We start from the raw sequence: 12,986 nt of genomic DNA on the forward strand, positions 1-12,986 counted from the left end.
AAGAAAATTTAAAAAATGATTTGCAGATAATTATTATTTAGATTTATTCGGATTCAATAATTCCAATTCGTTCACAAGAAACATGTTTTACAATTTTCCTTACATAGTCAAACTCTTGACAGCAACAAGAAATTATAGATTCAATCAATTTCCTAAGCAAGTTACACTAAACTTTGCATAATTGGCTTAATTTTCTAATCTTCAGCGTGCGTTCATAAATTCTCTTAACACTTAACAAACAAAAAACGGAGATCTTGCAGTTAAAACAGGAGTTACGATCAAGCGAAACAAACACTTAATATTGAATGTGAAATCATCTCTAAATACAAATTCCATGTCTGGACGTTGGGATTCACTTAATTGGGATTTAAATCAACTCTTTGACTTTGTCACAGAAAGGAATAATTGAAATTATGGCTATTGTACAAAATTGCTTATTGGAAGGTGGAATAGAATTTCAAGTTAGTTGCGAGCACATTATGATGTAGTCGAAGAAATTGTGGCTTCCTCAGGAACCTCTTGCTAAAACAGAAAAAGAGATGTATGAGCATTAAATAAAACAAATGTGTATTTTGCTTACTTTCACCTGTTCCTCTACGAGGGCAGGCTCGGATTTGCCAAACTCAATCAGGTCACTGTCCCTTACGCCAGTAATAAGTAGCGACTCCGTGCGCACCTAAAATTTAAATTCAATACTGAGCGAAACAAAATATAAGAAGAAACTTACAGTGTATACAAGGGCCAATGAAGAGCCCTCATAGTCTCCTTGGTAGGCCACGCCTTGTGGACTCAAAACGTCGACACGCAGTCCACTGCGAAGTTGCTTGTCTCGGCAGTATGAGCCAAACTAATATAAGCAAGTTAATTGAATTTGATTAAAGTGAGATGAAATTCTTACTGAGACAAACTGAGGCTCAGTCTCATTAGAGAAGGATCCATCTGCATAAGCAATCCATGCAAAGATCTTCTCGTCCACGCATTCCACTGTTCCACTGTAAAAACTGCCGTTAGGGTGCCTCGCCCAAACCTAGTAGTAAAAAGTAGAATTTTAGAATTATTGCTTTATGTTATTAAAAATTAACCAACTTGGTCTCCAATGTTAGGCCTCTTCAACACTTTCGTAGCCACCTTGGCTGGACAGGGAGTGTGATCGGCACACGAAGCGAGAACGTGAACTGCTGTTGGCCCTTTGCTGATTGAAAACCTGGCGCCGCAGACCATTCCACAGGTGGGATGGAAAGCAACTTTGCAGAGAGGGTGGCAGCACTCAACACAAACACCACGGCCGGAACCCTTGCAGTATGAGCAGCTCTGAAAAATAAAATAATGAAGAATGTTGCAATTAGGAACAAAATTTGAATCTCTTACAAAGTGCTGCCTATCTTGGTTGATATTGTGCACATTGATTGGTTCCCTGTCCTCTCCCATGAAGTTGACCTCGTAAATGGCCAGTGAGCAGAGAAGGTGGGCCCAACGCCTGTCACTTGTACGCTTCAGTGGACCCCAAGGAATGGGGCACAGGCAGCAAGACTAGAGAGAATTTTGGTTTAGTTGAAATTTAATACAAATGATAGGGAATTTTACCGCTCCACTCATATGCACCCGGCACTTGTCACAGCACCAAGGCTGGCCGGGCAACACAGTCCTAAACTCTCCATAGCAAGAAGCGTGCACACAAACTTTGCATTTCTCGCAGGTCAACAGAGGCGATTTGTTGATTTGGGTGCCAAACTCGAAGCTCTGATCAGAGCTATGATCCTGAAATTTATAATTAAATTAAACATAACGTCTTACTAGAATATTCTGAAATTTAACCTTCAGTTTTCTGCTGAAGACGTAGGCAGGTGACCAAATTTCACTCTGGTAAACAGGGATGCTTTCGTAGTTGTACTTTTTCCAGTCATCGGGCATGGGGTCATGCATTTTGCTTTTTCTGGTGCACAAGGCTGTGCACAGTGAACAATGTGGCTCGCTTTGACTCCAGTAAGAGTTGTAGAGTCCTTCAATGTCTGTGTCAATCAGCACAGCTGCATTGATCAGATCTCTCAACACATCAACACCTGGAATTTTATACTCAGAACACCTTATGCACAAAAGAAGAACAACAAACCTATATTTTTTGGAGGCGTGCTATCCTCTGGTTTGATTGGCGATGTTTGTACTTGAGAGGAATAAAGGCTGTAATAGCTCTTTGGCTTGGGCGTTGTAGTGCCAGATTTGGTGCTTTTGTAAGGGAAATTCCTCTTCGGAACGGGGCTGGCTGCTTGCGATTTGCTCACTACAGGCATGCAGGTCAAATCTTTCCCCAAGATTCGGCTAATAGCCTCGTTACAGTAGAAGGTGGTCGAGTTCTCACTACCGTAGAAGGTGGTCGAGGCAGCACGGCTAGGGCTGTTCACGGAAGGGAACACAGTAGCACTCAGCATCGGCTTTCGACCACCAGACGTTGTCTGAATAGGAAAAGGGTTGATACTGTTCTTAGGGTACCTAAAGTTAGAAAGTACAAGTGGATTATTTATTATTAAAATAATAATTAAAATTTACAAAGACTTAAGATGTTTAATTTCTGGGGCTAACCTGCACTTGAGCTTCTTCTTTGGTGATTTCTTAACACTTGACGGAAGCCATTCAGCTTCTTCATCAGAGTTTGGTTTCTTAGCTCCTGGCAAGTGGTGGCGCATTCCATGCCCATCATCAAGTATGGTGGCGTCCTTGGGGTCTGTAAAATTTAACTAGTCATTGAAAAATATTTTCTTTGAGGCCTAGAAGGTATAAGCAATTTCTTGAAGAGCCAAGAAATATTTAAATTAAATTCATGCAACTCTCTGAAGGTATCTCTTAGCAAAAGCTAAGAAAACCTACCAAGCTCACCACCTTTTATGTAGATCTCTTCCAAATAGGCAAGGTCCTGCTCATCAGGGAGATCCTCGCCTTCACAAGAGTCTGTTGAGCTTTCTGGTGATCGACTGAGAGATGGCGAAGCTGGCCGCTTGTGTATTGGGTGTCTTTTAGATGTTTTCTTCACCAAGTCTGCATTCTTTTCTGGTGACCTGTTAAAACATTTCAAATGTTTAATATAAATTTAAGTTTATGGAATTAAAAAAAGGATCATATCCAAATATACAGCACTAAACTTTAAATAAAAACAAAATGTTACCTCCTAGCAAAGCCTCCGTCAGGAAGTGGAGCAGGAATTTTCTGTCCTGGCACTTCGGGGTGCTCTCCTATGTCTTTTCCCAGGAGCCACTGGTCATATCTCTCTGGCTGAAGGCGTCGGACAAACACGTCCATGGAAATCTTCACTGAATCTTTCATACAAGTGCAGTGGAGACAGCGCTTCCCATACTCTACCCACCGTTTGGACGCAAAGTTTGTTGACTCGGCGCAGTTGAAGCCCTGGTTGAAGCCAGCGTGGTAGCTGTACGGGAAGGTGATCATAATCTCTCCAGCTTCTTGAGTAATCTGCAGTAAAAATTAATAAAACCTTGATTCAAAACATTATGATATCCTACAGTTTGGTAGGGAATGCTGTGAGCCTTAAGTATGGAAGGCGAGAGAAGCGACGTCTTGTGTCGGAGAAAAGCCTTGCAACTCTTGAAGTGGTCCGGAAAGAGACCGGCGGCCACCCGCTCAAATCTTCGTCCGTGCGACGGAGGAATGGCGTACCATGTTTTTGGTTCACCAAAGTGCAGGTAATTGATGCTGTACAGATCCATGTCCTCTGTGTGCCAGGCAAAGGTGGTCTTCCACATGCCGAAGTAGAGGTACGCTGTGTTGACACCCTCAATGTTTATCTTGTAGTCCTCACTCACGTAGTCAAGAATCGAGCCAAGCTTGTTGATGTTCCATTCCTGATATAATAAAATACGTTTCAGTAATTAAATCACGTTTAAAATTTTTGTGAATAATATACTGAAAAATTATTTAGCCCTATATAGTTAATAACAAAAATGTTATATATTAAAAAATATATCAAGCATGTAAAATATAAAAAATTTAAAATTCCTCACTTTCAGGTCATCATCCATCAAGGAGCCACTGACATCAGCTCCATAAATTTGCTCTCCGTACAATATGTGCTTCCAGTATGCCCTCTCAACTTCTTCATTGTCTCCGAGAGGGGGTCTGTACCTAGGAATGATAATCAAGTCATAAATCAAATTCTGTCTAGTCCCAAATTGGGAGTTGTCACAAAACAAGCTCTACAAATTAACTTATAAGCTTAATGCCGAGAGATAAGATAAAGTTTGGGTGGTGAATTTTCAGACATACTTGCAATACTTCATTGATTCCGCCAGCTCTTTATACTCGCTGACCGTCATGGGTTTTTTCTGCAGGTTGATTTGCTGGTAAGTGCCTCCGACGCCGTTCAGGATTTGGCTGATGGGTGCAGGAATTTTGAAGTGGCCAATTTCGGACATATCGTAAGTGCCTGAGCGTGGCTTCCATTCCGGTGGAGGGATTACCTGATAAAATAGATAATTAATCCAAGTTTCCTGTATGCAGAAAATATTTACTTTGGCTAAGCCGGCGAGGTTAGCCCCTTGGCTTTCCATGTAGGAGACATAGCTATTGAAGTCTTTAAATTCTTCCATAGTTGGCCTGAAGACCATAATATCCGGCACGCGAAACGAGTTCCTATTCTTCGAGCCCATATTGACGCTTAATCCTAATTTCAAAGTTCACTGAAAACATAAAAATTTCAGATAAATTTGCATCCGTACTACATAATTAACAATAATTAAATCCATAAAAATCCGATTAACTGAAAACTCATTTCGTTTAAATTTTTCGTAAGAAAATAAAAATACATACAAAACAAAATTGTTGAGGAGTCAGAAAATTGATTAACTGAGGATATTATCCTGATAATGCAGGTCACGCCAATGTTTATGTTTATATCACCTGCTAATTTTTAGCTCTTTAAATTGCAGCAGGCGTTTCATAACCACATACTTTTGCAAACAAAATTATGGTAATGACAAAGCAACTTTTGAAAATCCATACGGGGCGATGAAAAATTTAGGTTAATGCAACAAAAATGCACGAATTTCATTCGAAATAAATTTAATCGGCCCGTAAATGCAGGCAAGAATGCGTGAACGACGTTCAAAAATTATTTCACACTGCTTCGCTCACCTCGGAAAATTCGGCCTTTTCGGCGTGTCGGTTATGGAAAGAGTCGGTAGCCGAATCCAATGCTGAACTTTATAACGCAGTCCGCTCGTGAAATAAAGGAGAATTCGCATTTACAACAACATACTCCGCTAGACCTCCATTGCTAAAAACACTTGCACCTCGTACTCGAACGAAGGTCGTCGGCAGTCGTGGGCATTCGTGCTTGATTCGGATTGGGATCGTGAATTCGCCTCCAACCAAGGAGCTTTTGGTGACGAAGCTTCAGAAAACCGGTATTTAATTTTAATAATTCATAGAATGGTTATGAATTGAAACATTATAATAGTATATTTCTAGATCAAATTTGAATACTTTTTCATCTTTAACATATTAATATTCATTAAAAAGAGTTTTTTATCAAATAAAATTATAATTGAGTTTCAGTTTATTAAAAAAAATTATGCAAAACCGGTAAAACTTTCTTTTTATGAAATGAAAAACCTCCTTGAAGTGAATGGTCCTCTTGTTTCGTAAACTGAAGTCTGGATTTTCGGAGCACTTTGTTGTTTTTTTGTCATCTCTTCTTTTTGATATGAGGGAAAGGTAGGTTATGATTTGATTTTCCAACTTGTATGTTTCTATTCCTGGTGTTTAAATTACCGGGGGGCTCATGTCGGCCTGGAAAAATAGCAAAATCGCCGTCGGTCTGTTGGCACCCGTATCGTTCGGAGGCCATCTTGGCCACTGGTTTCCTAAATTTTGACTTTTGAATGGGCCAAGTGAGTTTTTGATGTCACGAAATTTCGCGACCGCCCACGCAAATTCTTACATTAGAATGTCATATTTCCGCAAAGAACCGTTTAAAAATTAAAGAGGGTTTCTATTGTGGGATATTCTTTAGCCGGGGATTTGTTTTTCTTTCTCTCGGTTGCGCTCAAAAGGTTGATTAAAAATTCAGCCAAATTCCTCACATTCCTATCAAGGTGATTAGCAATGAAGGTGCGAGCACGATAAACGTTTCGACGTGTACATAGATATGTAATCTTTATTGCTAAAGCTTGTGACAAGTAAAAGAAACCCAATTATTTCTTACTCTGCAGTTTGCGAAGTGCAGTGTACACAGAGTGAACTCTTCCCGTATTGATCACCCAAGCAACGCATTTGGATTAAATGAATAAAAATGAATGCAAATTCGCTGTTCAATTCTCCAGGTAAACTGGTGCAGCATTTGAAACGAGGCAAGAGGACCATTTATGGAGACGAAGTAGCCCAGGAAAAAATACTCCATCACCAGACATTGAAGGATTTTGAAAAATTAAACATGGGCAACACTGCAACAGTCAATAAAAAGGGTAGTGGCGACGCAGCCGAGTCGTCTGGACGAAACGGTGCGTCGCAAATAGGTGAGAGGATAATCTGACACTTACTTAATTGTTTAATTACGTAATTCTAATATTTTAGTGAAAGAATTTTTGGAGAAGGCCAAAGAGGACTTTGAGGAAAAATGGAAGAGAAACCCATCAGTGAGCTTTTTTTCAAATTGTTTTATTTACAGTAAAAATTAATTGCCTGAAAAATATCCTAGAACACAGCCGCCTTAGATGAGTTTGACAGAATCAAAACCCTTGGCACGGGCTCATTTGGCCGAGTTATGTTGGTGCAGCATAAAGCCTCCAAGGAATTCTATGCCATGAAAATTCTTGACAAACAAAAGGTAACTTTGTTAATTAAATAAAAATAAATGAAGTGCTAAAATTATCTTTCTTCTCAGGTGGTTAAGTTGAAGCAAGTAGAGCACACTCTAAACGAGAAGAAAATTCTGCAAGCTATCAGCTTTCCATTTTTAGTCAGCCTTAAGTTCCATTTCAAGGTAATTTCTGTTATTTACTGTAATTTTTAAATTCAGTCATTTGTTTTCTCTTAGGACAACTCAAACCTGTACATGGTGTTGGAGTACGTACCTGGAGGTGAGATGTTTTCTCACCTGCGCAAGGTTGGCCGATTCAGTGAACCCCAGTCGAGATTCTACGCTGCGCAAATCGTGCTGGCATTCGAGTACCTCCATTACCTAGACCTTATTTACAGAGACCTCAAACCAGAGAACCTGCTCATTGATAACCAGGGTTACCTGAAGGTTTGTTCGTGTTTCCTGAAAAATGATGGTTTTTTTGTGAAATTCAATCCTCTCCATTAGGTCACTGACTTCGGCTTTGCCAAAAGAGTTAAGGGCAGAACGTGGACCCTGTGCGGAACACCTGAATACCTTGCACCTGAAATCATCTTAAGCAGAGTAAGTTTTTTTAATAGAATTTGTTCAAATTTTCAAACTTATCGACAAAAAATTTTTTTAATTGATAATTTTGAACAATTTTGCCTGTAATTACTTACAAAACTCTAATATTCTGTTTAAGACATTTATACATTCCTTTTTATCAATTTTTGTGAATGTTTGAAGGAAGATAATTTTGCTAGAGTAAAGGTTTAAATCGAAGATAAAAGGATCAATATTGTCTTGTAATTTTACAATGTATGATTTCTGATCATAACACGGATCAGTATATTTTTTCTCCTTATCTCTAATTGAAATTTTTTATTCTTCTCTTTAAGGGCTACAACAAGGCTGTTGATTGGTGGGCATTGGGCGTTTTGGTTTATGAAATGGCTGCAGGATATCCACCATTCTTTGCTGACCAGCCAATACAAATCTATGAAAAAATCGTGTCCGGAAAGGTAAAATTTAATGCATTTGTATAATAATACTATTTTTACATGTGGGGTTTTCAATTGTAGGTCCGTTTTCCATCACACTTCAGTTCCGACCTGAAGGACTTGCTGAGGAACCTGCTGCAGGTAGACCTAACCAAGCGGTATGGTAACCTGCGCAACCATGTCAATGACATCAAGGGCCATCGTTGGTTCCAGTCCACAGACTGGATTGCAGTTTTCCAGAAAAGGGTTTGTTTTTTTAAATTTATATTCATCACTGCTAAAGAATTGTAAATAGCGGTAAATAGTCTCTTTGCATATAACGTCTGTTGTACATAGTAACGTAGAAGCATGGTTCTCCTTTTTTTCTTTTTATAATTTAAGGCTGATGCCTTGGACTTGTCAATAATCTGTATTCCCAAGTCCAGAGCCAATTTGAAATTTGAGTTGATTGCATGGGTTATGACTGACTAAGCACTGTGCAGGTAGAGGCGCCTATGAAGCCTAGGGTGCGTTACGCCGGAGACACATCAAACTTCGCCGAGTACAAAGAGAGCAGTTCTATGTTCGACATTTCTTCATCGCCCCTGTTCACTAACGATTTTCATGATTTCTAACACAAACCCACCTAATTAACTCAATCGACAAGACTTCTGCATGCCTTTTGGTTTGTTAATTTTTTAGATCTTATTATTTTCAATTCGTTTCTTACTGCTTTTAGAAGTATACTCAGTAGATATTTCATTTTTCAGGAAAAATTTTGCTCCTTATCTTACAATTAATATTTTATTCTGAATTTTTTGCGGTTTAGGTGGAGGCTCCATTTGCTCCTCGGTGCAAGGGACCAGGAGACACAAGCAACTTTGATGACTACGAAGAGGAGGCTTTGCGAATATCTTCCACCGAGAAGTGTGCAAAGGAATTTGCCGACTTTTAATCCACAAGCAGCCGGTACAAAACTGTTTTGCTTGCTTCGATCAGAAAAATCAGCACAACTATCCAGTTTTGTTTCAAGAGCCGCAGTCAATTTTTTGGATGGTCAATTCCCCCATAATTTTTGAGGCATCAGACTCTTGTTGATTGTTTTTGTATTAAGTTTGTTTGTTGATTTGCTTCTTGCTAGAATCGTTGAAGAGCAAAGTGTACATAAAATTAATATACAATTATATGAAAAAAATAGGGAGCAGAATTACACGATGCAGATTTTGAAGTGCGCATGCTGCGCTTAGCCTGTAACTCGTAATGGCACCAACTAGACTAATACACCTAAATTATTCTTACTAATTTTTAAGCACAAAAAGTAGATTTGTTTTCTGACACGATCGTGTCTCGGAAGCTGGATTTTATTTCACGACTTGCATATCATATGTAATTTTATTTTACGAGGAGGTCCAATATACTTATTTCATGATCTTTTTTTTTCTTCTAAAATTCGGAATGTGAAACCTCAAAATTTTTTATTAGCTTCTGAGGCGTGTTTTGATTTGGCTCGATTGAATGTGAGTGAATCTAATAATTGAGTGCAGCTTTTGAACCATGTGATAATTTGGACAATTAGCTCCATTAGAAGAATGAAAAATACAAAAGTAGGTCTAACCATTACCTTATTACAAACTAGTTGGAGATAATTTGCACAATAATTTACCATAATTTGAGGAAGCCATATTTTTAGGTTTTAGTTCTGATTTTTTTTTATCACTTCATTACCAAAGGATATCTTATTTTACCTATCAAAATCCTGCTGACATCAAGAATTTTTGCTTAAAAAATCCGTCTTAAATATTTCAAAGTTCAAAATCGTGCTCAAATTTGGCCTATTTTCATCCAAGAAGGTAAATTCTTTGTTTCAGTGGCATCCACTGAAATGAATTACATAAATGCAAAATGAAAGGTACAATAATCATGAATTCAAAATTTATACTCAAGACCAAGTCTTGATATCAGCTGGTGCTTGAGCTAATTTTCTTTGAAAATGGTTTATTTTTATTGGAAGGATATAACTGGAATTTGACACCTGCTAATGTGCTAATTAATTGATTGATAATGTAATAATAATTAAAACAATTATATTTATTGATATGCAGTTGTTAGGTGATGACACGGCGTTTTTCAGCAAAATCGAGATGCACTCATTGTGATGGGGCGGGGCTCTGCATTAATTGAAAAGTACGATTGAATATTTCTTGTTGATAAATTAAAAATATATAATAAAAATGCAACAAATATAGATGCCTCAAATTATGAGTACATTTTTCTCTACCGCGCTATAAAAGAATATCACATATTTCAGAGAAAATGTTGCTTTTGAAGCTAGTTGAGTATGAAAAAAAAATTGTAATGCGCCAATTTTTTGATTGAATTTGAAATATTGTGAAAATATATATCTCGCGGAAAAAACGAACTTATTTTCCTAGCAGTAATATGAGAATCAAATTTCCGATAACAGTTAACCAAAAATTTTGTCAAACCGTATACAATAAAATAAAACAAAAAAACTCCAAAGATGATGTTGTTATTTTGTGCAACAAAAACACAGATATGTGGGACTGTGAAATTTTAAATTTATTAAAAATGGGTTTGAAATGACTAGGCATAAAAGCAAGGCCTCGGGATCTTAAAATCATGGCCAAACTACCATCTTCCGCTCTTCGTTGGCTTCGGAGCTACGAATGTAGTGAGACACTCGTTTCCGAAGGGCTCCAACCACTTTATAAGGGTCCACATTCACATTGTTGACCTGAGTGTAGAGAAATTATTTAGCAAAACAATTCCAAAAGTCTCTAACTATCTTACAGAATACAATTCAAGAGAGCTGATGTCACTGTGGACACTACTGCAGTCACCTCTGGTGCCGATACGGATCACAGCAGGACTTCGAGAGGTCAAAGACTCGGCAGGTGGAAGTGCCAAGCCTGCACTAAAGCAGTATATGGAGAGGTCATGGTAATAGGTCTGCACGACATGGTGCAGCAGGGTGAAGATATCAACCGACGGGTCTCCGGACAAGACAAATAACTCGTGATCTTTCTTCGACGTCTAAAATATGATTTAAATTTGCATGTTTCTTTTTCCATTTTTTTTTTATATTTTTATTTACCAAAGGTGCAACGGCAACTGCAGATTTGAGAGTGACGGTGAGGCCAAGAGCGTGGTGAATCTGAATGAGGTCGTCCCAGTACTTGTTGCCTGTGTACTGGTGGTACTTGCGAGCAGCCTCTTGCTGAATGTGGTGCGCTCCATAATACTGATGAGGATCCATCATTGTGTGGATGTGAGGATGAACCTGAGAGGCTCCAGCGTGTGGCAAACTGTCCCATATTAGATTGGGATACCTGGAAAAAAATAAATCATTAAATTAAAAAGAATGAAAGATTTTTAAATTTTACTTGGCATTTGGATCGATTGAGTGAACTTTGTGGAACCACTTCAGGGACGTGTTGAAAAGGTCAAGAACGTCCTCCAGGTGCAAGTCTAGAGGGTTGTGTTTCTTGGTGAGAATTAGTCCGTGCCATTTGTCCAGCTTGAATGCGTTTGCCGCACTGACTGAATGCTTCCCCTCAATTCTGCAAGTAATTTCAAATAATCAGTTAAATAATTTTTTGTTACTAATTTTTAAACATTAATGATTTTTTATATAAATATACCTATCAAAGACGTCTTCGGCAGTCATTTCTTTGAAATTGCAGAAATCACAAGTGGTATTAGTGGACATGGCCAGCTTGTTGACGTAATCCCTGGGGTTGGAGCCAGACGAAGACCCTGACGAAGGTCTCTTGGCCCTCAGTGGATTGTAAACTGTGTGCTCCAAACTGTAGATGTTCCTCACATGGTAAACAGTTTGATTGTAGACCTTAGAAAGGAGTTGCGGATCGCTTCCCATCCAATTGAGAACTTTGTCCTTGAATTTGACAGGCAGGTGAAGGGCGCCTCTCCGCACATTGACCGAGTACATGTCCTGATATTTGCCATACAAGATTTGGCATTTTCGGTCGATGGCCTGTGACCAAGATTGCAGATTCTGTTCCAGATATTCGATCGAGGGTTTCAACCCACCCTCGAAACAAAGTTCCGAGTATTTTGTCTATAAAAAAAATAGATTATATTTGTTTATTATAATTTTCTGAAATATATATTTTGTACTTTAGAGTGAAGAGTGTTTACGTTGAAGCTGTGGGCAATATTCCGGCTATTGCTGGAGGCGTGAGACTTGTAGAGGTACAAAATGCAACCCACACCTGCCAGGTAAAAGCAGGTTTGCATCAAAAGTCTTCTGTTTCTAAAAATGATCATTTTTGCAAAAAACAAATTCCAAGCGACGATTCTTCAGCAGATGATCTTCCAGAGATTCGTGTCTTCTATTTAAGGCATCACAATGAGATTCAGGTTGAATAGATTAATTTAAACTGGAAATAAATAATCATCATCAGTGACAGCACGGTTATTTGTACACAAACTCACGTTATTTAGGTTCACATTGCATAATCGCAGTATGCAAATAAGGACCGAAGTTCCGTGGTTGACAGGAGTGATGTCAATGTCACGCCTTCATTTGCGAGATTTTGTTGATTCTGCGAACAAGGCGCGGTCGCCGAAGTTCAAAAGTACGCCCTGCGAGGAATTGAATTCGCCGGAGTGTCCCTCATCAGTGTACGAGGTGCGGATGTGGTCCGGAAGTATCTGGAAAATGACGCAAACGGAGTTGACTTCCTCCGCCCAGGTCACTCGGGAGAAGTTTTTAAATTACGCGGAAATTTTCGATAACAAGCTGTGATTGGCTGCGGGACGAGGAAAGCGCCGCAGTGCTTTTCAAAAGTAATTATTAATTTTCTCCATAAAGGCGCGAATAAAATTGCACAAAATTAGAAAATTTAGGGAAATAGGAAGACGGAAGACACAAATTCTGTTTTTCATTTTAGCTTTTTTGCTTAGGAAAATTGTTCAGCTCCATTTTTTTTTCATCCCTATTTTTTCAAATGGGCTTAAAATGACAGACAAAAACGAGCATTTAAAACCTTCAACACTGTCATTTTCGTGGCGTATTTTTTATTTTATTTTAGATAATGACTTTCATTATTATATATAATTCATTAGAAAATTAATTGACAGCCATTTATTTGCAGAATAAATTAATATTAAAAATTAAAATAATCTGATATTTTTTA

The 12,986-nt window shown here is 38.5% G+C and overlaps 3 protein-coding genes across 9 annotated transcripts; 1 reads left to right on the forward strand and 2 right to left on the reverse strand.

Annotated features, from left to right (window-relative positions):
- Positions 1-19: 19 nt before the first annotated feature.
- Positions 20-5,327, reverse strand: LOC132193193 (probable lysine-specific demethylase 4B). Of its 4 annotated transcripts, none has more exons than XM_059613674.1 (17): positions 5,140-5,327; positions 4,518-4,685; positions 4,273-4,466; positions 4,011-4,131; positions 3,513-3,851; positions 3,158-3,462; positions 2,875-3,050; positions 2,545-2,719; positions 2,111-2,487; positions 1,816-2,060; positions 1,585-1,758; positions 1,369-1,530; positions 1,087-1,311; positions 899-1,027; positions 728-847; positions 581-676; positions 20-522 (listed from the first exon to the last, which is right to left on the reverse strand). In XM_059613674.1, exons 2-17 carry the CDS (start codon positions 4,653-4,655, stop codon positions 478-480), a joined length of 3,021 nt encoding a protein of 1,006 aa, XP_059469657.1. In that variant the 5' UTR covers positions 4,656-4,685; positions 5,140-5,327; the 3' UTR covers positions 20-477. The 4 variants fall into 4 exon arrangements, with proteins under 4 accessions (XP_059469657.1, XP_059469656.1, XP_059469658.1 ...); XM_059613673.1 differs by having other exon boundaries at positions 2,872-3,050; XM_059613675.1 differs by having other exon boundaries at positions 2,578-2,719; positions 2,863-3,050.
- LOC132193195 (cAMP-dependent protein kinase catalytic subunit 1-like) lies at positions 4,325-10,326 on the forward strand. 4 transcript variants are annotated; one of them, XR_009441416.1, is made up of 11 exons: positions 4,325-4,349; positions 6,330-6,521; positions 6,580-6,641; positions 6,704-6,832; positions 6,890-6,988; positions 7,043-7,252; positions 7,313-7,408; positions 7,726-7,848; positions 7,909-8,073; positions 8,310-8,491; positions 8,636-8,776. XR_009441416.1 is itself a non-coding variant. In XM_059613678.1 (9 exons), exons 1-9 carry the CDS (start codon positions 6,440-6,442, stop codon positions 8,759-8,761), a joined length of 1,092 nt encoding a protein of 363 aa, XP_059469661.1. In that variant the 5' UTR covers positions 6,309-6,439; the 3' UTR covers positions 8,762-10,326. The 4 variants fall into 4 exon arrangements, 1 of the variants encoding a protein (XP_059469661.1); XR_009441414.1 differs by lacking the exon at positions 4,325-4,349 and adding an exon at positions 5,619-5,721; XR_009441415.1 differs by lacking the exon at positions 4,325-4,349 and adding an exon at positions 6,077-6,101.
- Positions 10,327-10,365: 39 nt separating this feature from the next.
- Positions 10,366-12,562, reverse strand: LOC132193194 (uncharacterized). Its single transcript, XM_059613677.1, has 7 exons — positions 12,283-12,562; positions 11,965-12,227; positions 11,469-11,905; positions 11,211-11,387; positions 10,922-11,156; positions 10,618-10,860; positions 10,366-10,561 (listed from the first exon to the last, which is right to left on the reverse strand). Exons 2-7 carry the CDS (start codon positions 12,112-12,114, stop codon positions 10,445-10,447), a joined length of 1,359 nt encoding a protein of 452 aa, XP_059469660.1. The 5' UTR covers positions 12,115-12,227; positions 12,283-12,562; the 3' UTR covers positions 10,366-10,444.
- Between the last annotated feature and the right edge of the window lie 424 nt (positions 12,563-12,986).

The sequence above is a fragment of the Neocloeon triangulifer genome, unplaced genomic scaffold (genome assembly GCF_031216515.1).
Source record: "Neocloeon triangulifer isolate White Clay Creek 2 clone unplaced genomic scaffold, ASM3121651v1 ptg000003l, whole genome shotgun sequence".
Taxonomy (NCBI): domain Eukaryota; kingdom Metazoa; phylum Arthropoda; class Insecta; order Ephemeroptera; family Baetidae; genus Neocloeon; species Neocloeon triangulifer.